This window comes from Sabethes cyaneus, chromosome 2, assembly GCF_943734655.1.
Source record: "Sabethes cyaneus chromosome 2, idSabCyanKW18_F2, whole genome shotgun sequence".
NCBI lineage: Eukaryota > Metazoa > Arthropoda > Insecta > Diptera > Culicidae > Sabethes > Sabethes cyaneus.
The window spans coordinates 122,997,333-123,024,256 of NC_071354.1; the positions used below are offsets into that span (position 1 = coordinate 122,997,333).

The following is a 26,924-nucleotide window of genomic DNA, read 5'->3' on the forward strand; positions in this document are numbered from 1 at the left end:
CAAAAAAGGCCAAAGCAAGGGGACCCTAAAAAGAAGTCCATCATGGCTTATGAGGGAGTAAACAGTTTGGGCCCATCCTGGCGACACATAACTGATGTTATGTGAATCCGGGAAGGCAAAGTTGATGTAACTAAGCTAATCTGCAACTGGAAGTGCAAAAATAAAGCGTTATAGTTGTCATAGCGTAACTATTTGTTATGATAGTTTCATTATCAGCACTGTTGCATTGTGCATAGTAGGACAAACAGATTATAATCGTATTTAGGAACTATTAAAGAATGGTTAAACATAAATTACGTTTCGCAAGAATTTGATACAGTTCCATATTCAACTACATTGCGTTATAATCCTGCATTACTCCGCAGTTGTACACGAACTGCGATTTAATTTCATAATAAAGTCGCCCGTCGTGCTTAAATAGTAATCTGATTTTTTACGGCATATTTGGATGAACCATATATAGAAACATTGCCTTTGGTCGCTTTTGCAAGGTTTTAACGTTTCTGACTATCAGCATACACAATTTTCTGTTAAGTTGTGTATTTTAATCAAATTTGAACATAGGTCCCACTTGCCTCATTTGTTTAGAAAATTCTACTTACATTCATTGCATGTAAATCGATAGTCCTTTTTTGTAATTAAACCTTCAAAGTGATACCGCTGAAGAGTTTCTGTGCTGCAAGAATTTTAAAATAATCAAAGGTGTAGATTACACAATCGAATGAATCCTAACTATGAACCTATTAGGTCCCACTTGCCCCGGGGTACCTTACAATAATAACGCTATGCACCATCTTTAATTCATTCATTTTTATCACTTGTTTAGGAAAAATTTCTTCATTGAACTTTGAAAGCAATAAAAACGTAACCTATCACAGTTTTTCGAAAATTTAACTGTAATCTCACTAAATTCCTTTTTGACTAATAATTTACTTTGACCTGATAATTTGTTCATGTGACACGTATAAATAACCGAAAAAGGCATTTACTCGGAAATTAATGCACTAGTAATGATTGTACAGATTTTTTCAAGTTCATTGAACAAGAAAATTTAAGATACACATTTACATCACACAGAAACTCCTAGATAAATTTGATTCAAAATTATTAACTGTTCATAACACAAACAAAATTCTGTAAATTGAGGCTTTATGGTAAAAATATAAAACTAAGAAGCTTTCGATTTGCTCAATACTTTTTTGATGATTAAAAATTTATCTGAAATAAATTCATTTGAAATTATAGATGGTAGGTCACATGTAAATGTTAGTGAATAATGTATAGCTATAAACAAAATACCGTAATGTCTAAATGATGCATGCCTTGCTGCTTACTGCCGTATTAACAGTAAAACAGCGCATACTCCATAATCTAAATATTAAGTTTTGCTCCACATTTCGAATTCCGTTAGAAAAAAAAACATATGCGATGCGCTATAAATTAACATAGAAAATTTAGTTTCGACATTCAACGGTTTCATAGATTTTCTAGCAATCAAATTAGAATAGATGAATACAATTTTTTTTATTACAGCAAAAAAAAAATCTTGTAGGTACAGGTCTAAGTTATTTGTCCAGAAATTCTCATTGACACAAATGCTTTGCAATACATCAAAATCAAATTCATCGACTTCGCTATGAATGTGGGTTACCGGAATATTAACACAGCTATGTGCCGTATATGTTCAACCCACATTTTTAACTGTACATCACTTTCTCCGTCAATATAAGTGTCACGTTTTGCTTCTCAACAAGATAGATGTCACATTATTTAACTGCTACGATAGTGATTTCTGTTTGCAACATGCATCATTGCTCGGCTTACCACGTACTGTTCATTTCGAAAAATTGCTTTATCTCACCTGTTCAAATCTAAAATGCTAGTCCGCACACAGAACCACTTTTTGCAGGCACTTGTTATCAACTCGACTAATGAAAAATATCTGAAACTGTACTTGCCTTGAACTTGTGTTTATATACCATGACCTACTTTATTATTTCTTTTTATTCCTCTACAGCCAACACAAATACTTAAGAAAGTGATCATTATATGAGAGAAGAAATGGTTCAATAACTGATCAGTTCTCTTTTTATGTTCATATGCAACTGATGCCTGAGAATCTGTTGCCGAGAGCCTTGACGTAAAGCCTATAGTTACAGGTCCGTAAACTTCTAAATTAAGCAAAATGGCATTAGTTATCAAAATAGAAATGCTTTGTTGGTATAACGATTGCTAGATGTATAGCCTATAGTATACTTTACTTCACAAACAAGAATAATAATTTTTAACAATGTATGTTGAGCTAATTAATAGATTTTATCATTTATTTGATTTTTTTAATTAATAATTTTGAATATATACTTTTAAGTAAAAAAAAATTTCACCGCATTTATTGTCCAATTTCAATTGATAATTTTGCGCGCTTTAGTAGCTCAAATGAAATATGTTCTGCCGATGCAATTGCGGAGTATTTTAAGGGGGGACCCTACTCTGGAAGGTCGAAAAATAATAGATATTCGTAAATTTTTTTCGGATGCTGGAATTGAGGTTAAGTGTTGGGGTATTTTGCTTATTGGTTAAGGAATATTTGAAGATATATTTTGAATTTTTTGGATACACGAATAGTAATTATTATGCTGGTGGCAGCTAGGCGTGGGTGCTCTCTTGAAAACAATTCCTTGCTGGCGGTACGTACCGGGAACTGACGGAGTATCGGAGAACGGGTTTCAAGAATGATGGAAGCTTTAGGTCAATACCTAAATTGTTACGTAGTGGTTTTTAAAACTTCGAAAAATTACCAAAATGGCGGCCATTTTTCAAAGCGAAAACTATTTTTTCATCAAATTTTTTTCATCGCCAATTAGGAGCTCAAAAAAATTGAAAAATTGAGATATCAAAAAAATTAGAGGGGTTGTGTACAAGACACGACCGCATAGGTGACGCAGGACTACGTAAGGCTCTTTGTAGTGATAGTAGCATGTATCCACGTATGTAATAATACAATAAGGTATCCTAGGGCAAATGGGAATACGGGGTAAGTGGGAACAGAGCTCATAACTCTCTTCAACCTCATTTTATCCAACCGAACCTTTCTAGAAATGAAAGATACAGCTCAAACGCATGTGTAAAAATTATAAATTATTTAGAAGTGGCTTTCCAAACACCAAAATTGAACTTTAAATTTGAGTGTTATTTTCAATTTGCGTAGTAAGTTTGACGCACCTTTCTATAAATGATATTTTCGCCGTAAAAGTACAAAAAAAGTAAAAGTAGGGGAACTGGGGGGAAAATGAACACCCTTAGCAATGTCGCCATTTGCTTCCCCAGGAACCAACCAAATGCTGAGCGCACTACATGAATTGAAAGCTGGATTCATATTCCACGTAGTAAAATATAAAGATGTTTGAAAAAGGACGATTTGTCATGAAAAATTCCTTATTTTCGAAAGTGTCACATTCGAGCCTGATTTTTTTCGTGTGGGTAAAATGAACATGCAGTAAGGGCAAAATGAACATGTCATAGAAAACTAAAGTTAACATGCAGTTTGGATAAATTAAACATTATGTTACCTTATCATTGTTCTACATAAGCTGTAGATATTCAACAAGGCTGCTAAAATTAAAATTGGACTCCACAAAGTTAACATAATGTATCTTCGCCACGTTCATATGATGTTTGACTTTCAACTCGCTTCATCGGTCATTTTCTGTCATTTTTCGAGGGACTCGATCATTTTTATTGATTAAATTGTAATTAGATCCTGGCTGCTGATATATTGAAAATAAAACATCATTATACACATTGTTCATTTTGCCCCCATAGTGAAGTGTTCATTTTGCCCCCAAAACACGAATTATTTTCTAGTGTTTATTATAAACAAACAGTTGATAAAAATACTTGGAATTTTCGACAGATCCGCAGGACAGTGATAAGCAAACAACACTAAATGATACCAACAGTCGAAATTTAATTTGTTTCGCCAAAAAAGCTTATATACTATTAGTGGAAATTACCATCGGCGTCAGATTTCAACAAATATTTTTTACTTTTTCAATTTTTTTCACATTAGAAAACTTATGATCTCCACATATTGTCTCAAACAGCTTGAAATACTTCTAGGAGAAGATACCTATTGATCTGGTACAGATTTTAATCGGTTTACTGGTAATTTGGCTACCTGTTCATTTTACCTCCCCTGTTCATTTTACCCACAGTTCCCCTACATGTTTTTTCTGGCATTAGGTAAACATAATGAGTGTATTAAAAAAATAAATCCGAAAACGGCGTGTGAGGGGTACCGCATTTGGTCCCTACTGGAATTTTCTCTTATTTCATCATAAGTGAAAATTGTTTCTGTATATAGCTGCTCATTTCGCAGGAGTGCGAAAGTGCATAATTTCGTGTTTTCACGGCGCTAGCGTATGGGCTAGTTTTCTGAATGTGTTCTATTTACGGAATCTGTTCATTTGTAAGATCCTGTTTTCAAAAAATGTTTTAGTGGACCAAAAATGCTAGGCTGAAGAACGGAAGTATCCAATTTTCGCAAATATAATAACTTATCTAACCTAATAATAAAATATCTAAGAAAACATGATAACCGCTAGAAAAAAATTTAATCAATAGAATGCTACATCATTTAGGAACGATAAAAGGATCTTTCCGAATGCAGCTACAAGTACATGGCTGCAATTGTAAGATGTGCAATTTACAGCGGGTTTTTGGCGCCACCTGGTGACAGACTTATAAAATTTTATCCCCCAAACGAAAGGTCTTAACCTACTGGTTAACTTTGCTGAAGACAGTAACTTTCTATATAGCCAGGATTCCAAGATATTCCGAGATAAAGAGTGTTGTACAAAATACAACACGCGAGTATCCGTGTTACAAAAGTTGGCGCGAGTAACGGAAGGTTAATGTCAGATTCGCAGAATTGTATAGAACCCATATTGAAGAGGTTTTCGGGAACATTGCGCATCGCTTTGTCAATTTGGGAAGGAAGAGCTGTAACTGGATTATATACGCTGGAAAAATGCTTCGCAAATAAATCACAGGTTTTCTGTTGGCTGTAAGATTCGGAATTTCCCAGGAACATTTTAGATGGCAGTCCTATATGTTTACGTTTTTCGTTGACGAAAGACCAGAAGCGCTTCGGGTTTTGTTTCAGATCACTTTGCATACGTCGCGTAGCGTAGCACGAATAAAGTTGTCGGTTGTAGATTCGATATTCATTGCTAATTTGACAAAAAGCACGTTTAGTTGTGGGATTACGCCTATTCTTATACCTCCTTAAGGCAGCAGATCGTTTACGCTTCAAATGCCGAAGTCTGGATGTAGACCAAGGTGGCTTCATGCGCGGTCGCCGTGTTGGCACGTATAAATGCAGAAAACCCGAGATTGTTGTGTTAAAGTAGTCAACAGCTGAATCCACGTCGACAAAGCTGTCGAGCAAGGTCCAATCGACACTAAGTAGTGATTCGTTTAGTGCAACAAAATCAGCTTTGCTGAAGTTCAACTCGTTAGTCATCGCGAAACTTTCATACGAAACGGGCAGGGAAACACGTAATGTTGGCTCAAGAACTTCAGATACAGTGCAGGCATCTTTAGCTGCATCATTCACAAAGATAAGGTCTAGCGGACGACATATGCTGTTGACAACCGTGTTCATTTGTCCCATGTTCAAGAGAGCAAACCCATCGATCAGCGCAGTACTAGCCAGAGAAAAAGTTGAAGAGCTGGGATCGGGAAATGCAGCTCCATTTGGGCCCCTAAGCCACGATAAGTTTGGCTGATTATAGTCCCCAAAAACAATATGCAAGTCATTGGGTTGCAAGGCGTTCGACTGCCGTAAGACTGAATCGATATGAGATTCAACTGACGACACGTTAGTAGCACTGTCAGGGCTTATGTAAGCGACGCCAAGGCAAATAGTTCCATCTAATCCGAAAATTTTTACCCAAACAGGGTGTCGACTCAAATCCAAAAATAAAATTCCCTGACTTTCCCTGATTTTCCTTGATGCATTAAATATTTTTCCCTGACCCTCAAAACTCGAGTATAAAGCTTATTTGGGCGATTTCTGGCTTTAGTTTTTTACCCTTTACCATGGCTTATGCGACCTGCTAACTAAAGCTAGATTTCTTCGTGTTTTAAGAACACATATCAAAGATTCTTAACCTATTTCTTATCAGCGTTTCGAAAACGCAACGCACTCTTCTATCGATTCTATAGGGACAATTATGTTTGAGGTATCAACTTGAATCCAAAGAAACAAAGATTGGGAAATAATCTAATAGATCTGTTTTTCCACAAAGCTTAGATGTTACATACAACAACATTACAGTCGTGTAAACATAACAAATCTTGCTAACTTTCAGAACGCTCAAACTAGTAACTTTGCCGAAAGGTGGACACATGTCTGCGGTTTTTTAATTGAACTAAAACAAAAGTATCCTGGAAGTTTCAGCTTATTATCTCTGCTGCAAAAAGTATGGGGTTTAGGAGATGATTCACTTAAGATTTTTGGTACAAAACCATTGGCGGAACTAGGGGGGAACTAGGGGAACCCCCCCTAGGGGAAACTTAACCCCCCCTAGAAAAATTGACTTGGCCGACCAATAAAACGGTCGAAAAAAATTCCGGGGCTATAGCCCCCCCTAGAAATGAGCGCTAGTTCCGCCAACGTACAAAACTGTGCGTTTTGCTGGCCTCGAGGTACGGCAAAAGTTTAGCTAGATATATTGTTAGAAAATGTCCACATGGCAAATATTTTAACCCTCAATGGTGGACAGTATGCGTAGTTAAGGCTAAAGCTGGGTGTCATGATATCGGATTGCAACTATCAAGGCTTGAGACCTACATTGACTCGAAGGAAGTTCGGTGGCCGACCGTTTGGTCCGATGACCGTATATGGCAAATTCTTCAACTACAGCTTACGTATACTCACCAACAAATCATAAATCTGATGATACTAGGGACGAATTGAACCGCGCAGTTAGCTTCGAGGTACGATGCTGATCTAACAAGCCAGTCGTGTACGAATCTCGGCTAGGCGGTTTTTGCTAGATAGAGTCAGTAGGACCCCATAATTTTCCTGAACTCTAACAACCGGCTGCGAACTCTGTCGATAAAGAAGGGCAATGTCTATTGACGGTTTAAGCCCAAGACTTTGCATTGCTTTACTAGAACGAATTCGATGACAGGCTCGAAAGGATTTATGGGGTGCGTACGACTTGAAAATTCAAAACTCTAGCTCCCAGACCGATCCTTAACGGTCGATACTTTTTGGAAGTCATCAATGTACGGTATTTTCTTATCGACTTTGACCACTATCTCGTCGTAAGATCCGCGCAAGGTTATCGAAATCGGCGAAGGCTCGCACTGAGAGGATGTTGCATTTCAACATTAAGCGGTTTACAGCATATGACGTTGCAGTGGAGTACACCAGAAAGCTTGATCAACGAATCGCAGAACAGCAGGAAGAAAGGGAATAAGATGTAAGTGGGCTGTGGAGGATCCTCCATGGCGCCAACAACTACGAAGGAAGTGATAGGCACAACGTGTGGAAGACAGTGTAACAGCTTGTTTAATGTCGAATGCCAGTAAATGACAGATGAGAAGAACTAGGCCAACAGTCGCGGGCTCACTGCGGATCACGTCAGAACAGAGAAACATGTAAGCTTTCTGCGTATTACGTAACCAGCTGAACCAGTCCTGAAGGCTGCCAACTCGCATAAACGCAAATTCTACAGAACGTTAATGCTCCCGGTAACCCTTAACGGACATGAATCATGGACGCTGATAGAAGATAATCAATGCTTGGGGCATCTGAGTGTAAAATTCTACAATTGGTGAAAACGCTGTAGATCGCGTATAAATAAGTCTGTATCCCACTTTGGGCTCTTGATGTCTGCACTGTGAAGTGCGTGAGGCCTGCCATTGCCGATTTCGAGCACTACAGCGAGTGAAGTCTGACAATTGTATGGCGCAAAACAATAAAAAATCTACGACAAACTGAAAGATAATCGAATCGACACTAGACATGTGACAAGTTTTAATTCAACCGATCAATCTGCGTATATTTTACACGAAATTTGATTCGATTCCAAAGTTGATCAACAATATTTCCGGGTAAATAAAATTTCCCTGATAGCATTTGAAATTCCCTGATATTCCCTGATTTCCCTGATCCAAAAATGAATTCCCTGATATTCCCTGATTTTCCAGGTTTCGCCAGGAAATCGACACCCTGCCAAAGCTCTTCCACTACGTCAGAAGTTTGAACCGACGAGATTTGCGAGCTTAAACGGTTAGCAACTGCTATTAAAACGCCACCACCACGTCTCTTTCCTGTTTTGCGTGGATTACGGTCATTCCTGAACACGTTATAGGCATTTCCAAACAATTGTGCTGAATGAAAGCACTCGTTGAGCCAAGTCTCAGTGAGAATAATAACGTCATATTGTATATCCGAAATCGCAACGAAAAATTCATCCACTTTGGTTCGCAGGCCTCTTACGTTTTGATATATCATATTGATGACGAATTCAGACTCAGCGAGCCGAACCGTAGCTGCGTCAAGAATCCTCGTATGATCAGACGAGATGAATGTATCTGGTAGCGCTTGTGCGACGATAGGCTGGGAATTTACATCTTTGTAAGGTGGTACAGAATCCGACACAGCTTCGACAGGGCATATACTATTAAAACCATTACCTGACAGAGCAGGGTAATCATCTGGCTCATAATCTCGTACAACAACCGTTGAATAATCGTCAGATGTCCAGTGCGGATGAACTTGTTCGTAGTGTGAATTGTCTGTAGTAACCGGAATAGTGCCATAGATTAGGCTGGATACGGATGAAGATGCACAGCTGTTGTTTCGCAGTAAATGTGCACATGCAGCATTGGGCCGAAAATCAATCTTATCAATGAACTCGCCGTCGAAACGTGTTATACAATGGGTAGAACAGTCGTCAGTGATCGGGTCAGTATAACGTTCCTCACTGCCGGTCATCGCACACAGATTCAAGGCGTCTGGTGTCGGTAGGCTAAAATAATCCCACATTCTCTGAGTTTTTTGCAAACAACTATGATACATATACTTAACTGCAGCGGGGGCCCGTTGGCCTCCCGAATCCACCGGTGGTAGGGTGACATCGTTTACTGTTCTGCAGGTGTACTGTCCATTTTTCTTGCCATTTCAGGGGCAAGCGAAAACGTTTGGGCATGGACCATAACAAACATTGTACGTCGAATCGTGCGCGATGTGAGTTACCGTGGTACATGTTTTCGCCCGCCACCTGAAACTCTCATAGAATTAATGTAAAGTCTCGCTCTACTCTCTTTTTTCTCAGCAGCTAAGTAGGAATGTTCTAGTACTTCTTACCTAGGATAGGACGTGCCAAGTGTCAACCGCGGTGTTGACCCAAAATTGACCCAATTTCTGATTCGCTGAAAGCGACGAGCAACCGTTGACTGGAAAATATAACGCGGTATCGCTTTCAGTGTTGCTGAAAGTCATTAGTGGGAATAGGACAATAAGTTATTATTTCCGAGTTTTGATTTCTTTTGTATTCTGTAGTTCTATGCTTGGTTCTACATTAGTTTTGTTTGTACACGAATTTTAATTTTCAAAATGAAATGCAAAACATGATTTTGGTCGCATAAACTGTGGGGTATTCGGGAGCTGATGTTCGGCAAACGAAGTTATTCTTAAAATAATATGTGCGGGCAACAGTGGTGCAGAGTGTAACAAAGAATATTCAATCGGGATGGCGATAATAATAAGAAGAAGAGTATCAGGTATCAGCATCTTTGGCTCGAGCAGCACGTTCCTCACAATCATGTGGAACATTTGTGCCTTGCCCATCTTGCTCGTGTCATCATTTACCTGATGAGGACGGGAAGGAAAACAGGAATAGGAAGGGGTGGATGAGGAATTTGGACAAACACAAACATATATATACCGACAGATTTTTGTACCCCCGAGGGGATACTGCAATCCTTGGTAGTTAACTTATCAAATACAGTAAAACAGTTCTTCATTCGAGTAAAGGATCCAGTCGAAAAGATGTCGCAACACAACGTTATCTACCAGATACCGTGCAACAACTGCGTAGGTAGTTACATAGGCATGACTCGCAATACACTTAAAACCAGAATTTACGGTCACAAATCCAACCTAAACAAACTAGAACATCTCATAGAATCTGGTCACGCTTACACAGATCAAGCAGTGATTGATGTAGGAAACAAAACTGCTCTACTAGAGCACTGCATCCAACACCAACACCGTTTCTCCCTGGACGATACCAAAATATTAGACCGCACTCTCAACCCACAACTCCTACCACTATTAGAAAGCTTTCATATCAACAACACAACACATACAGTTAATCACCGCACAGATGTAGATGGAATAAGCTGCATATACGCGGGGCTCCAACACCAACACAAGACTATCAGGGTGTCGATTTCCTGGCGAAACCTGGAAAATCAGGGAATATCAGGGAATTCATTTTTGGATCAGGGAAATCAGGGAATATCAGGGAATTTCAAATGCTATCAGGGAAATTTTATTTACCCGGAAATATTGTTGATCAACTTTGGAATCGAATCAAATTTCGTGTAAAATATACGCAGATTGATCGGTTGAATTAAAACTTGTCACATGTCTAGTGTCGATTCGATTATCTTTCAGTTTGTCGTAGATTTTTTATTGTTTTGCGCCGTACAATTGTCAGACTTCACTCGCTGTAGTGCTCGAAATCGGCAATGGCAGGCCTCACGCACTTCACAGTGCAGACATCAAGAGCCCAAAGTGGGATACAGACTTATTTATACGCGATCTACAGCGTTTTCACCAATTGTAGAATTTTACACTCAGATGCCCCAAGCATTGATTATCTTCCTTCAGCGTCCATGATTCATGTCCGTTAAGGGTTACCGGGAGCATTAACGTTCTGTAGAATTTGCGTTTATGCGAGTTGGCAGCCTTCAGGACTGGTTCAGCTGGTTACGTAATACGCAGAAAGCTTACATGTTTCTCTGTTCTGACGTGATCCGCAGTGAGCCCGCGACTGTTGGCCTAGTTCTTCTCATCTGTCATTTACTGGCATTCGACATTAAACAAGCTGTTACACTGTCTTCCACACGTTGTGCCTATCACTTCCTTCGTAGTTGTTGGCGCCATGGAGGATCCTCCACAGCCCACTTACATCTTATTCCCTTTCTTCCTGCTGTTCTGCGATTCGTTGATCAAGCTTTCTGGTGTACTCCACTGCAACGTCATATGCTGTAAACCGCTTAATGTTGAAATGCAACATCCTCTCAGTGCGAGCCTTCGCCGATTTCGATAACCTTGCGCGGATCTTACGACGAGATAGTGGTCAAAGTCGATAAGAAAATACCGTACATTGATGACTTCCAAAAAGTATCGACCGTTAAGGATCGGTCTGGGAGCTAGAGTTTTGAATTTTCAAGTCGTACGCACCCCATAAATCCTTTCGAGCCTGTCATCGAATTCGTTCTAGTAAAGCAATGCAAAGTCTTGGGCTTAAACCGTCAATAGACATTACCCTTCTTTATCGACAGAGTTCGCAGCCGGTTGTTAGAGTGCAGGAAAATTACGGGGTCCTACTGACTCTATCTAGCAAAAACCGCCTAGCCGAGATTCGTACACGACTGGCTTGTTAGATCAGCATCGTACTTCGAAGCTAACTGCGCGGTTCAATTCGTCCCTAGTATCATCAGATTTATGATTTGTTGGTGAGTATACGTAAGCTGTAGTTGAAGAATTTGCCATATACGGTCATCGGACCGAACGGTCGGCCACCGAACTTCCTTCGAGTCAATGTAGGTCTCAAGCCTTGATAGTTGCAATCCGATATCATGACACCCAGCTTTAGTCTTAACTACGCATACTGTCCACCATTGAGGGTTAAAATATTTGCCATGTGGACATTTTCTAACAATATATCTAGCTAAACTTTTGCCGTACCTCGAGGCCAGCAAAACGCACAGTTTTGTACATTGGCGGAACTAGCGCTCATTTCTAGGGGGGGCTATAGCCCCGGAATTTTTTTCGACCGTTTTATTGGTCGGCCAAGTCAATTTTTCTAGGGGGGGTTAAGTTTCCCCTAGGGGGGGTTCCCCTAGTTCCCCCCTAGTTCCGCCAATGGTTTTGTACCAAAAATCTTAAGTGAATCATCTCCTAAACCCCATACTTTTTGCAGCAGAGATAATAAGCTGAAACTTCCAGGATACTTTTGTTTTAGTTCAATTAAAAAACCGCAGACATGTGTCCACCTTTCGGCAAAGTTACTAGTTTGAGCGTTCTGAAAGTTAGCAAGATTTGTTATGTTTACACGGCTGTAATGTTGTTGTATGTAACATCTAAGCTTTGTGGAAAAACAGATCGATTAGATTATTTCCCAATCTTTGTTTCTTTGGATTCAAGTTGATTTTATTTTTGGATTTGAGTCGACACCCTGTTTCTGAAAGCATAGGAATCCATTGTCCAGTGTACCTGTGGTCAGATTCTACGATAACACTGCATTGGATCTCAGGTCAGCCTTCGTCCTGGGTATTATTCGTTGCCAACCGTGTTTCAAAAATTCAGGAGCTGACAAAGTCTGCCACTTGGCTTCACGTTTTGTCCGCAGAGAACCCAGCGGATTATATTTCACAGGGTCTAACTCCGTTATCAATAATCGATAATACCCTCTGGTGGCACGGTCCACGTTGGCTTACTATACCTGGAAATGAATGGCCAGAAACATCGACGTCTTGGAAAACTAATTGTCCAGCAGAAACGGATCTGGAAAGACGAAAATCAACTGTCATATCGACAGTGTGTACTGTTCTTGAGGACAAATGGATTCGTGATTATCTTCAAAATTACGACTCATTGCATAGTGCCCTGCGAATTCTTGCTCATTGTCTTCGATTTATCAAAAATTGCAAGTGTGACAAAACCGATCGCGTTACTGGATTCATTTCTCCTTTTGAAATACGTATCGTTGAAATAATTGTTATTCGACAAATTCAAAAAACATCGTTTCGGGAGGACTATGAAAGACTTAGCACTCAGTTGCCAATTAGCAGAAACTCCGCACTCCGGTACTATAAGCCACTAATGCTGAAAGACGAGCTAGTTATTAGAATTGGTGGTAGACTAAAAAATGCTCCTATACCATTCGGACGGAAACATCCATTGCTGTTACCTAAAAATCATCCATTTACGCATCTCATGTTCCTCGATACCCACGAAGCAACACTTCACGCGGGACCTTCAACTCTTCTCGCTGCTGTTCATCGTGACTATTGGCCTATCGATGGACGTAATAAAGCTCGATTTGTGGTCCACCAATGCCACACATGTTTTCGGAACAAACCGACGTTTGCACAGCAAGTAATGGGATCTCCCAGCTGTGCGAGTTACACCTGCTCGCGCTTTCACAAATTCCGGCATAGACTTTCTTGGCCCTGTTTACATCACGCCTCCTCGAAAACAAAATTCTATCAAAGCGTACATCTGTGTATTCGTCTGTATGGCCACAAAGGCAGCTCATCTGGAATTAGTGCTAAATCTCACCACCGAAGCTTTCCTTGCTGCGCTTCGGCGATTCTGCGCGCGGCGTGGCTATCCGTTGAATATATATTGCGACAACGCAACCAATTTTGTGGGGGCAAGCAAGGAATTACGAAGACTATTCAACTCGCAACAACATAGGCAGCAAGTCGCAACTCAATGCACCCGCGATGGAATTACATTCCATTTCATTCCACCGCGTTCGCCATCATTTGGTGGGCTTTGGAAAGCCTGCGTAAAAGCTACAAAACACATCCTAAATCGTGTAACCATTGATGTGCTTCTCTCTCAAGAAGAAATGACGACTACCGTGGCACAAATTGAAGCGTGCCTAAATTCACGACCGCTCACGCCTCTATCCAACGATCCCGATGACCTTGAAGCCCTTACTCCTGGGTACTTCCTCATCGGTGCACCCCTCCAAGCTATTCCCGAACCCGATCTTACCTCACTCTCTCTAAATCGCCTATCCCGCTGGCAGCAAATGCAACGTGTTGTACAGTCCTTCTGGTCCCGTTGGTATAAAGAGTATTTGCCTACTCTTCAAAAAATCCAAGAATGGCCTGGTGAGCATCCGAATCTCTCCGTCGAGGACATGGTGCTAGTACAGGAGGACAACCTACCACACACGAAATGGCCCATTGCGCGGGTTGTAAAGACTATTGTTGGTGATGATAACTGTGTGAGAGTTGCAGACGTTATGCTAGGGGATAATAAAATCTATCGGCGTACAATTCGTAATATGTGTCCGTTACCGCAGAGCGATTCTAAACCCACAGACATTATGGAAGAGTGTCAACCAGCCAATCGCAATGCCAGAATGTCCAAAAACAACTAAGCGCGCGATTTGGAGATCAGCTGAGAATGCAGCAATTGCATCGTAACATCATTCACTTTTCGGAAGCAGGATTCCAGTTGAAATTGATATTTCAAGGGGGGCGGCATGTTCCGTCAGCAACGTCACAATCCAGCCCAACTGCCACCCGGAAAGCTGATTTATACATGCAGTTATACCTAAACAAACTTTACATAAATACATATTGAAATTGTAATATTAGTTATAATTATAAAAATTCACATTTACATTAAATAACCAGCAACACTTATATACACGACATAATTCGACAACTGACAGCAAACTTTATATGTAACACGCAACACGTAACATATTGTAACGCAGCGAAAAGATGCAGGTTTTTTCACTGGCTCTCGGCTGGTTGTTCCTGCCACAAAGATTCAATATATATTTCGACTATCAAAGCATTCGGTTGTGTTTTCGACTAGTAATCATTCTTCATTTCGGCCGTTTGGGACCCTGCACGGGACACGGACAACGCAGTTCTCCGCGCGTACAATTTGTGTCGCCGACAAACAATTCAAATAAAAGAAGCCTAACATATATTTTTTTATTGTACAATGAATAATAAGGAAACAAAATAATTGATTCATGATGACTAGTTTTGTTTATCCTGCTTGTTCCCACATTATTCGTAAAACAAGTTCTTAAACTGGGTAACTTGCAACAGCTGGTAGATATAAAAAACTGTGTTCCGTTAACTTCACGAGGCAAGTTATCATTCATTTTGCATCAAGCAATACTAAAGCACACCTGAACAGTGTAAGTAACTTTCGGTAAGTCGGAAATATGCCAGTTTTTCTCTGGATATACTGAAAATGGCCATAGAAGAGGTCAAAAAGAAAATATCCTCACTGAGAGAAATCGACCAGCAATATGATACTGTTTAATTAGGATCACTCGTAACGTAATGAACGTTCATATATTACGTAACCAAGATATCTATGATTTTTAACTCCCCCGCTCCATTTCGTGACGCGATTTTGCATAGTGGATTTACGACGTGTAATGCGTTGTCACACAACTACCGTTCCCCTAAGTGCGTTACGTAATATGTGAATGGCCCTTAAAGAAGGCAGCTCTATTACATCCAGGCACGGAATATCAACTGCATAAATAATATAAAAAGTTTAATTCGTAATTTCCATTATGAGGCTTATAAATTATTTTCACTAACGTAACATAGGACATTTATGCATATATTCATAGCAAAAGCTTGAAAAATCGCAAGTCGGATTATCATTTGCAAATTCAAGTCAAAGGAAACTCATATAAATCATTAAATTCGTTAAATTTCAAAAAAATATTGCTTGTTGCAAGTTACCCCGTTTAGGGAGTTACTAGTAACAAATTAGTTAAAACATTCTACAACAGCCATTATTGATCGCATATTTTTGCTCAATATGTGAAATTGTTCTATCCTAGACCTAATAACTTTGTATTAATTAAATGTTCTCAAATGTACTACAGATAAGTTTTAACTTGCACTCATAGTTGAGAACTGTTGCAAGTTACCCCGTTTGACGGTAACATATTATTTTGAATGATTTAAATTTTCTTCTAGAATTTTGTTAAGAGCTGGGTGCGTAAGGGAGATTTATATTTTGAAATACTCCGATTAATAATTAATAAATAACTCACCTACCAAAAATACGATACAATTTATTATGCAACATACTAATATTATTAAGCATTTTGGTTTTTCTCACTTTACGCCATTTACGCTATAGAGCACGGGAGGGTATTTTCAGCCCATTAAGCGATGACATCTATTTTTTCGGCCTACAGGTGGTTTTGACGTTCTTTGAATAAAAAATAGCAGATTAGTTACAGACTGGAGAAAATAGTTATAACATATTAAGATTGTATGTCGGAAAAGTATTTTTATTGGCAAAAGAAGAGGCAAATAGGCTGAATTTAGAATCCTACTGAAAATACCCTCCCGGTATAGATCAATATGATGTAAAAAGTTTTCTTTATATTCAAGTTTTCTACGCAAAAACCAACCTAACGTAGTTCTACGCCGACTACGCGGTCGTGTCTGGAACACAACCCTTCTGTTTTTTAGTTTTTTTTTATAATTTAGATTTTATAACAACATAATCTTTAGATAATTTAGATATCGTTAATTTCGCAACGAACTTTTATAATATTTCCGGATAGCACCCAAAATGAGTATTACCCATTAAAAAATCTATCCTGAGTTATTTAACCTCAAAAATCGAATATAAATTTATGAACAGTGGGATTTTGATTTTGGCATGCTTCGATTTTGACACGGACCGAATTTAACAACAAAAGTATTTCACTTCCGAAAATATGCTTAAATATCAATCAGTTTCTGCATAGGTACATGTTCAAAATGATGGGGTCAAAAACTTGCTTGCGTCGGTCTGACGCTCTTGTCGGGCTATTTGAGTATAAAATTGTTGCAATCGTAGATAAATCATTAATTGTTTATATTTAGCCCATTTTGACTCATTTTTGCTCAATTTTTCCATTACAGAAAGGGTCTCGATTTTGACAACATAGGCGAGACGCTTTTGTTGCCAAATATAAAATCCTACTGTATTTATATAAAAAACCTGATTTAATCCACCTAGTGGTGAAAGGAACCTTTGTTATACGGTCTAAATTGCTATTTAAGAGAGAAATCGACACGTCTTCGGAACATAATTCATCTATTGGTTACATAAAATTTTTGAAAATTGAATAAGTTTACAAAATTTGAACAAAATAGGAGCACTTATAAATTTTGATAGATCCTTTTTCCCTGAAATTTCGGAGTCAGTTGTTATTAATGTGAGTAAGTGAAAGTAAGTTGTTAGGGGAAATACTATTCTTTAACATATACATTGCGTAGTAAAGGTCTAGTTTATAGGTTTTTGAACTATGCATAATTTCCTGTAATGTCATTCTATTTGTTTCACATCAATAAAGTTTTCTTGAATAAATTTCATCAATTTGTATTAACCTTCGGTTAGTCACGCTGTGGTATTTTGTACAACACGTGTAGGTTTTTGAATGCCATATTGTTATAAAGTTACAAATCGTTGTTTAACTAACGTATATTCTTCAATAAACTTATGAGCAAAATTTCATAAGAACTATTCAATGCATTAATACTTTAAATTGTTAGGAAAATAGATCAGCATAAACCGACATCACATAAATGAAGCAAGCAGCATGTGAGGTGTACCGCAATTGACTCCAACCGGAATTTTCTCTCGTTTCTTCATATGGAAAAATGGTGTTTTTCTGCAGCAAAACTATCAGCAAATGTAAAATGTTTAAAATGTATCCGTCTGTTGATAGTCAAGTAATTCGGAGTCAAAATTAGGGTATTTTTAATAATCAAAATTCTACAGTTTCTGAACAAGCAAACATAGAGGTATACTATATTTAGCAAAGCAAAGTGTATTTTATGATTTGGTTTTAATCACCGTGCACTTATGTGAATGTATTCAAATTGATCACGATCGGTGAAATATCAAAACTCATTTGATTACGTTTCGGCCTACTGTCTTTTATTCAGCCATCATCAGATACTATTGTCAGAAATAAAACAAATTTTGATTTACCTATTTTAACAAACAAAATGACAAAACTTACAAGGAAATAATCTTATCGCTAACTAAAACAAAACTTTTGTCGTCCACTGTAGTTTCATCTACGACGCTAAGTCCGTCCGCGTCGTTCCCTTTTGCTCTGTTCAAACCTTCTGAGCTTGCACAGGGCGCCGTCGTATGTGTTGGAGAAACTTAGAGCATCCCGTTGGAGGTTTACTGTATTGCCTTCGCGTAGCTTGATGTGTAGTGTCTCTGCGTTTAGTCGTTTGCTCTCATTGCTCTCTCTTTCTAGTATAGCAGTGTCGGGAAACTTGAACACATGCCCGGATTCAACTGTATGCTGTGTGAGACCGGTCATTGATGATTTGGTTCGAATTGAATTTTGATGCTGTTGCAGACGCTTTTCTAGAGTTTGCGAGGTTTGTCCAACGTAAACTCTATCAGCACATGCGCCACATGGTACACTATATACAACGTTAGTTTGTTGCATTTTTGATATTCTGTCCTTTAGCTTTGAGAAAACTGTGTCTTTTAATTTGTTATTCGGTTTATGGGACACTGTGACGTCATGCTTCCGTAATACCTTCGCAACTTTTTCACTTACGCATGGAATGTAGGGAAGCGATACATAGCTTTTGGTTTTCTCAGTGTTGCTGGTGTTTTGTAGCGTGTTATAGAGTAAGTGTACTCTCTTGGCTAGCGTCCGATCTATTAGCTGTTCCGGATAGTTGTTTTTGAGCAGCGTGTTTTTTGCAACCTGTATGCTTTCCTCTCGTTTTTTGGGATCGGTTAGTTTTAATGCACGATCAAAGAGGGCTGTGGCTGTGTTTAGTTTATGTGTGTAGGGACTTTCTGAGTGGAAGTCGAGATACCGACCGTTCTTCTGCTTGGGATGCCATGATTTCTCTACACTGTTGTTTTTTCTCACCAGAGTCAGGTCCAAGAATTTTATGCACGAGTCTGTTTCTCTCTCCAACGTGAATTGCAAAGAGTTATGAAAACTGTTAAACTCGTGAAGAACGATATCAATTTCTTCTTCTTTTCCGATCACAAAACAATCATCGACATATCGTTTGTAATATTCAATCGAGATGTTTTTTTGGTTTAGCAGCACCAGGGATGCTCTAAGTTTCTCCAACACATACGACGGCGCCCTGTGCAAGCTCAGAAGGTTTGAACAGAGCAAAAGGGAACGACGCGGACGGACTTAGCGTCGTAGATGAAACTACAGTGGACGACAAAAGTTTTGTTTTAGTTAGCGATAAGATTATTTCCTTGTAAGTTTTGTCATTTTGTTTGTTAAAATAGGTAAATTAAAATTTGTTTTATTTCTGACAATAGTATCTGATGATGGCTGAATAAAAGACAGTAGGCCGAAACGTAATCAAATGAGTTTTGATATTTCACCGATCGTGATCAATTTGAATACATTCACAAAGTGTATTTTAACTATTTGTACAATTTTGTAATATGTACATGTAAAAGTCATACAACAATTGCAAAAAGAACTGAAATAGAAAAACTGATTTCACAAATTCATATACAGTAGGATATCGAATTTGGCAACAAAAGCGTGTCGCCTATGTTGCCAAAATCAAGACCCTTTTTCAATATGAAAAAATTTGATGTAAATGCTTTAGAAATTGACTAAATATCATTAATCAACGATTGCAACCATTTTATGTTTAAAAAGTCCGTCAATAGCTATCCATCCGGTGTAAATAAGTTATTGACACACTGCGGTAAGACGTAGTCCTACGGCAATAAAAATATTATTGTTCGAAACTACATAACTTTTTTTCATGAACATACTGAGGGCATCATTTTTTCGTCATGTAAAGCATGTACGCAGACACTGATTGATATTTAAGCATAATTCTGGAAGTGAAATATCTTTGATAGGGGCTTACCCGTTCCGTCCTCGAAGGATTTTCCACCGTCGCGAAATCGACAGTCCAGAAAGTCTGATCAGCACGATGAGTCCACCGGGGAATACGGGGCACAATGCCTCCGTCAATGGTTCTATTCACTGCCACTTGCACGGCTCTGTGCGAGTGTAAAATTGCACTTTATGGAGATAAATTTGCACTTAATGCACAGGTATCGATCGTAGTCGCCACTAGACAATTAAGATCACTGAACAGATCGGGATTGGCACAAATTATAATTGCTTCCAGCCACTGTACTGGATTAATTTTGGAATTTTCTAAACTTGGATCACACGAGATGCGGTTTAGTATATGTACACGCTTGGATGGTATATTTCGTACTGACTATATATACAATGATTCGCTAGAGGCTAGACTACTATGTACAAAGAATGATCACTATCAGTGAGTACTCTATCGAATTGCGCATGCGCGCTATTAGTTCTCTTCTCTCTACACTCTTATCACCAGGGATGTTAGATACAGTAACATGTCGATTTTACAGTAGGTAATTCATTTGATAATCATTTAAATAGATTTAAGTTTATCATTATTTAACTCAAATTTAGTTCAATAATAGTTTAAGTAGAATTAAGATCAATTGTAGTTTTAGTTAGATTTAAGATCAATTAGGATTATTTAGTATAGGTAGCATTATGTACATTTTAGATTTAATAATTGATAATATTCATCATTCCGGCCACCTTGAACTGGCCTGGCTAGTTCAACACTGATACTACGAATTCAAATCTGCTTGTTGTTCAAGTAGTAGATCTCTTCTAACGATGTGAGAAGCATGTGGTCGGTCGGCCACGTTTGGGGTGTCGTCTATAATTGGGTCAGTGACTGAAGTGGATATTGATAAACAACGCCTTTGTTTATCGTCGATCGTCTGGGAAAAGAAAGACCAGGTAGCCTTGACAAGGTTACTGTAAGGTATTGGAACCGCAATTACCTGCTTGATTCCCACGAAGGCCTCGAGCAATTTTGGCGTGCTCTAGCTGGTCATCTACGGATTCTAGATGCTCCTGCATCGGCAGCAGCGCAATCTTTGCAACCGGTCGGACGACAGCTTCGGTGGTTGCAGTTCTCAGGGTGACGACGCGTACCACGCCGTCCTTGCCCGGATGCACCTTGGTGATCCTTCCGAGCGGCCACTGGATTGGTGGCAGGTTATCGTCCTTTATCACCACAACAGCGCCAGGTGTGATTGTGACGGGAGGGCTGGACTTGGTCGCTCGCGACTGTAGTTTCTGGAGATATTCTGGTGCCCACCTGGACCAGATTCGCTGGAATCGCTTCTGTGTGAGCTCGAAATGAGTTAGACGGTTGTCCGGGATGTCGCTTAAGTTGATATCCGGGACGGCTTGGAAACTGGTTCCGATCAGGAAGTGTCCTGGCGTTAATACCTTCAGGTCTGACGGATCGGTGGGAATTGGAACCAGGGGCCTGGAATTCAGGCACATTTCCACTTGCGCTAATAGGGTGACCATGTCTTCATAGGTTATGTTGACTGTGCCAATTTCGCGTAATAAGTGGTTCTTGGCTGATTTAACGGCGGCCTCCCACAGCCCGCCAAAGTGCGGTGCTCGTGGAGGGATGAAACGCCAAACAATTTCATGTTCCGCGCACCAGTCGAGGATTTGTTTCCGATCCCTTTCGTTGGATTTCAGCATTTCGTAGATTCTGTGCAGCTTGTTTGCTGCACCCTTGAAGGCAGTACCGTTGTCGCTGTGGATTTCACTCATCCATCCACGTCGGGCGACGAAACGGCGGAGTGCGGCTAAGAAAGCCGCCGTAGATAGGTCGGAAACCAGCTCGATGTGCACGGCACGGACTGCAAAACATACAAAAATAGCGATGTATGCCTTTGTTGGGGCTCGGTTGCGTATCGGAGACTTGATATACACGGGACCACAATAGTCCATCCCGCATATGGCGAACGGTGTGACTCTTGACGTTGGTAGGTCGGCGATACTCTGCTGCACCAAGACGGGTTTACTACGGAAGCACGTATGGCACTGGTGGTATATGCGACGAACTAGGTTTCGGCCACCAATGATCCAGAACTTCTGGCCAATTGTGGCCAGCATCAGTTGGGGACCAGCATGCAGCAGGGTATGATGGTAGTACTTGACCAACAGGATCGCTAGCGGATGCTTTGACGAAAGGAGGATTGGAAATTTGGGATCTACGGAAACAGCAGCGTTGCCGAGTCTCCCACCGACTCGGATGATGCCTTCTACGCTGATCTTCGGTTTCAGCCATTTCAATGGCGATGACGTTGCAACTCTATCGCTGGAGAGAAGATTGGAAATTTCCTTTGGAAACGATTCACGCTGGGCTAGTCGGCAAAGGGCGATATCTGCTTCACGGAAGTCAGCAGTGGTTAAATATTCAAATGGTACGATGGTGGTCTTCTTGGAGGCTGCTTTCAAAGCACGAAAATATCGCATCCAATATGCAATACATCGACGAAACTTGTTAAAGCTGGAAAATCGGCTGAATAGTGGATCGGAGAACGTTGAGTCGACAGTAGCAATCATAGCTACTTTGGTTTTGGCTTCTGACATCCAGCAAGGGTCGAGCGATGGCAACTCGCTCACGGGCCACAGAGATGGTGGCAGGGACAGCCAGTCCGGACCATTCCACCAAAGCGAATGTTGTTCGATGTCGACCGGATTGACACCACGGGAAAGAGGATCAGCTGGATTGGAGGTTCCTAGAACATGGTTCCAATGACCACGAATGGTTTCCATCGGGATGGCGGGGAGTCTAACCAGTGTAGTACAGTGGACGAGTCTGTCAAGCAGAAAACTTCAGCGGGTCGTGGAAGAGCTTGGATTACTTTCTTATAAACATTGGCTGCTAATACGGCCCCACACAACTCCAGACGTGCGATTGTTTGTGGCTTAGCTAACGGAGCAACCTTGGACTTGGGCGTCAGTAACTGGACATGAACGCTCTCGGCGCATTCTGAGCGAACGTAGCAGCATACTCCGTATGCCCTCTGTGAGGCATCGGAAAAGAAGTGGAGTTGGAATGAGGTTGCGTTAGCCAAGGATACACAACGTGGAATTCGGAGAGTGGCGATGGTATCAAGTGTTCCGTGGAACTCTTTCCACTCGGTTTGGAGAGATGGAGCTAGAGGACGATCCCACTCGTAGGAATCTCCTTCATCGGTCTTCAGCGACCATAAGCGCTGCATAAAGAGCTTCGCGATGACTATTACTGGTCCCACCAGGCCAAGTTGGTCAAATATCTGCGCTACGTACGACATGATCTTCCGTTTAGTTAGAGTTGGTGCTGGCAATGGAAGTTGAACTTTGAATCTCATCACATCGGATCTCGGGTCCCAGATGAGTCCGAGAGTGGATACGGATTGATCATCCTGAAGATCATGGTATTCCGCAAAGGCACGGTCTTCTGTGGGGATATCGGCTAGGACTTCAGGAGAATTTGAAGCCCATTTCCTCAGTGGAAAGCCTGCGGCTGATAGCATGGCGGACATCTCACGGCGGATGCGGATTGCGGATTCAGCAGTGTCGGCACCAGACAGGAAGTCATCCACATAGAAGTCTCTCTGAGCTGCCGCGGCTGCGGCTGGATATGTTACGGCTGCGTCCAGTGCAATCTGTTGGAGTGTACGGGTTGCCAAGAATGGAGCTGACGCGAAACCGTACGTTACGGTTTGTAATTCGTACGTTGCGATCGGTTGATCTGGGTTGGGACGCCAGAGGATAAGTTGATACCGGCGACACGAGGGGTTCAGCAGGATTTGCCGGTACATTTTCTCCACGTCGGCAACGAATGCAATCTGGTGGATGCGGAATCGGATGTGGATCGACAGTAGATCTTCTTGAACGACAAGTCCAACTAACTGTAAGTCGTTCACAGAGAATCCAGACGAGGTCTTGCAAGACGCGTTGTAGACGACTCGAATCTTCGTGGTAATGCTGGACTCTTTGAACACCGGATGGTGCGGCAGGTAGCAGTGTGGCTGGGTTTCGTCTACTGGATCCACGAGTTTCACCATGTGGTTTAGGCGTTTGTATTCTTCCACGAAGCGACAGTAGGCCTCTTTGGTGGTTGGATCTCGCTTAAAACGTCTTTCGAGGTTTAACAAGCAACGTTCGGCAATGGTACGTGAATTACCGAGAGTGACGAGCGGATCGCGGGTGAGTGGCAAGGATACAACGTAACGACCCGACGAATCGCGAGTGGTGGTAGTGGCATACAGTTCTTCACAGAGATTTTCTTCGGTTGTGAACTTAGAACACGGTTCGACAGCTTCTAACTCCCAGAATTTCTGGAGAGCTTGTTCCAAGTTTCGGTCCACAGTGGTGAGGTGACATACTCGGGGGATTTCGGATAATTGGATTGATACCTTTCCTGTGACAGTCCATCCGAAAGCGGTCTCGACGAATACAGGTTGTCCTTCGCCGAACAATACCTTGTTGCCAGTGTGCAAGTCGTGGTAGATTTCCCCACCGACAATCATGTCAATGTCGGCTGGAATATGGAAGTATGGATCGGCTAACGTAACTTCAGGAAACTTCCACGATGACACATCAGTTGCTGTAGTTGGTAGGCAAACTGTAGGTTTTTTCAGGATTAGGAAATCGAGTGTGGTACTGTACGAAAGCAGCTTGGATTTGATAGTAGCTGTCAATTTGCGTTTGATCTGCTTCGACGTTTCACCGATTCCTGACACGGCGATGTCTACTTTCGTACGACGGAGGTTGAGTGTATTGGCCAATTTCTTCGTAATGAAACTGCACATGGAGCCCGAATCCATAACTAGGAGGTTGACAGTTTCCAACAAGACAGTGAATTGACACGACTGTACCGACAAGCTTATTTGGGTGTTGGAATTCTCTGATCTGGGGGTCTTGGCGGCACTAGACGTGGATGGAATCGGTTGTTGGGTTGGTTGACCAGAAACGACAACTGATGTGGATTGAACCTTCGGTTCTACAGTTTCGTGCAGTAAGGTATGGTGTTTCTGGTGGCAATTATGGCAGTTATACTTGGATGTACAATTCCGACTTTGGTGTCCAGAACGGAAAAAGTTCCAGCATAGGCGCTTCTGGGTTACCAGCTCTCGGCGCTGGTGAACGGACATCTTGGAAAATGCTGGACATTGGAAAAGGAAATGGCTCTCCGGACACGCAATACAATTCGGAGTATAGGATTTGGTTTCAGCCGTGGCGGAATTGGATACCATCTTGAATGGTTTCTTCTGGGTTTGTGTGGGACCGGCCACCTTCACTTGGCCGGGTTGAGTATAACGATGATTCAAATCAGTGACGACGGACTTCAACATTCGGACCCGTTGATACAGGAAGTCTACTAGCTGCTCGTACGTGACGTCGTCACTACTGCTAGTCTTTTCCTCCCAGGCTCGGAGGGTTGTAGGATCCAGCTTATAAATCAACAGATTGATCAACGGAGTGTCCCAATAGCCGACAGGTTCCTTAAGCTTTGCCAATGCCTTGACATGTCGCTGATAATCGTCTATTAAATCGTCCTTTGGGGATTCTCTCTTCAGTGGTGGTATATCATAAAGGGCTCGGAATAATTGTCGCTTCAAATACCGTTTATTGTCGTAGCGCTTCAGTAAAGTATCCCAAGTGAGTGCATAGTTGTCTGCTTCTATATTGATTGACTCAAACGGCTTATGAGCTTCTCCTTCCAAGGATTGTAGAAGGTACTGTAGCTTTGCTACTGTCGGAATGTCCGCATTGGAATGGACCATGGAAGTGAACGTGTCACGGAAGGAAAGCCATCGAGAGAAATCACCGTCAAATCTTGGAAGTTCAATTTTTGGCAACCGTAAATGGAAACTTGGCGATGCTGGTTGATTGTTGGCTGTTAGTGATGTATTCAACACTGTTGACTGGTTCGGATCTGTGGAACGCTTCATCAGTAGAAACCCTTTTGCAGAGCAAAATCTCGATTCGAAAACTGCTCGCTCTTCCATATGCTCCTCCAATTTTTCAGCGTCATCGTACTTCTCAATGTCCGCCTGCAGATCTTGGAATTCGGTATAAATTCTGTCCAACGCCTCAAGTCGAATCGGAATTTGGTACACGTCATTCTCGTTGTCATACTGCTTAATGAACTTCTCTACGGACTCTTGGATAACCAGCAACGCCTTTCGCTTTGTAAGGCAATCAGCCAACCTCTTCTCCAGTTTCGTAGACATCTTGGCTCACTACACTTCAACCACTTTTCACTACCACCACAAATCGGAAATTACGGAAAACGGTACGTAAATCGGATAACGGACTCCTTCCCGGCGCGTCGTACCGTCTTCTACACGACGCGGATAACGAAATTGACACAAATCGATCGTCAAAAATCCTTCCCGTCGCGGTGTGCCAATTTAACGCGAACGAAAACCCGAGAATGGTACGTAAATCGTACGTAAAGCTCCTTCCCGGCGCGGCATACCACTCACGCGAGTCAACTTACCACCCACTACCACCAAATATAATGAAATAAAACGCAAATCAATTTTCAGTAGCAGCTTTTCGATTTATTTTATTCGCCAAAATCTCTCTGGTCCAGCACACCGTTGCTGCATCAAAGCAACGTATCGAAAAGCTGCCTATTGTGGCCTTTATTCACTTTACGTGCAATCACAACGGCGTAAAATAGCTTGGCTTGGTCAGCACAAAGCTATTGCACGTGGCCGAACAACGAAATGGCGTACTCACCGTACCTGCTGTACGTTCCCTTCTGGTCGGGGCAACCTTCGATCCGGTTCGAAGGACCATATGATAGGGGCTTACCCGTTCCGTCCTCGAAGGATTTTCCACCGTCGCGAAATCGACGGTCCAGAAAGTCTGATCAGCACGATGAGTCCACCGGGGAATACGGGGCACAATGCCTCCGTCAATGGTTCTATTCACTGCCACTTGCACGGCTCTGTGCGAGTGTAAAATTGCACTTTATGGAGGTAAATTTGCACTTAA

The 26,924-nt window shown here is 41.2% G+C and overlaps 3 protein-coding genes across 6 annotated transcripts in view; 1 reads left to right on the forward strand and 2 right to left on the reverse strand.

Annotated features, from left to right (window-relative positions):
* The window catches only part of LOC128733480 (uncharacterized), a 179,871-nt gene extending 177,885 nt beyond the window's left edge, over positions 1-1,986 (reverse strand). The window contains exons 1-2 of one of the 4 annotated variants that reach the window (XM_053827088.1): positions 1,862-1,901; positions 603-676 (exon numbers count right to left, since the gene is read on the reverse strand). In XM_053827088.1, the coding sequence (XP_053683063.1) occupies positions 603-604 (2 nt within the window). In that variant the 5' untranslated portion in view covers positions 605-676; positions 1,862-1,901. Of the gene's footprint in view, positions 1-602; positions 677-1,693; positions 1,740-1,861 lie in introns of those variants that run through there. The other 3 variants (XM_053827089.1, XM_053827091.1, XM_053827090.1) reach the window with 3 other exon arrangements.
* An 11,564-nt stretch (positions 1,987-13,550) lies between these two features.
* LOC128735950 (uncharacterized) lies at positions 13,551-14,429 on the forward strand. Its single transcript, XM_053830434.1, has one exon. The coding sequence runs from the start codon at positions 13,551-13,553 to the stop codon at positions 14,427-14,429; it is 879 nt and encodes a 292-aa protein (XP_053686409.1).
* Positions 14,430-20,822: 6,393 nt separating this feature from the next.
* LOC128735951 (uncharacterized) lies at positions 20,823-26,152 on the reverse strand. The gene is made up of 3 exons (XM_053830435.1): positions 22,840-26,152; positions 20,900-22,666; positions 20,823-20,836 (listed from the first exon to the last, which is right to left on the reverse strand). Exons 1-3 carry the CDS (start codon positions 26,150-26,152, stop codon positions 20,823-20,825), a joined length of 5,094 nt encoding a protein of 1,697 aa, XP_053686410.1.
* Between the last annotated feature and the right edge of the window lie 772 nt (positions 26,153-26,924).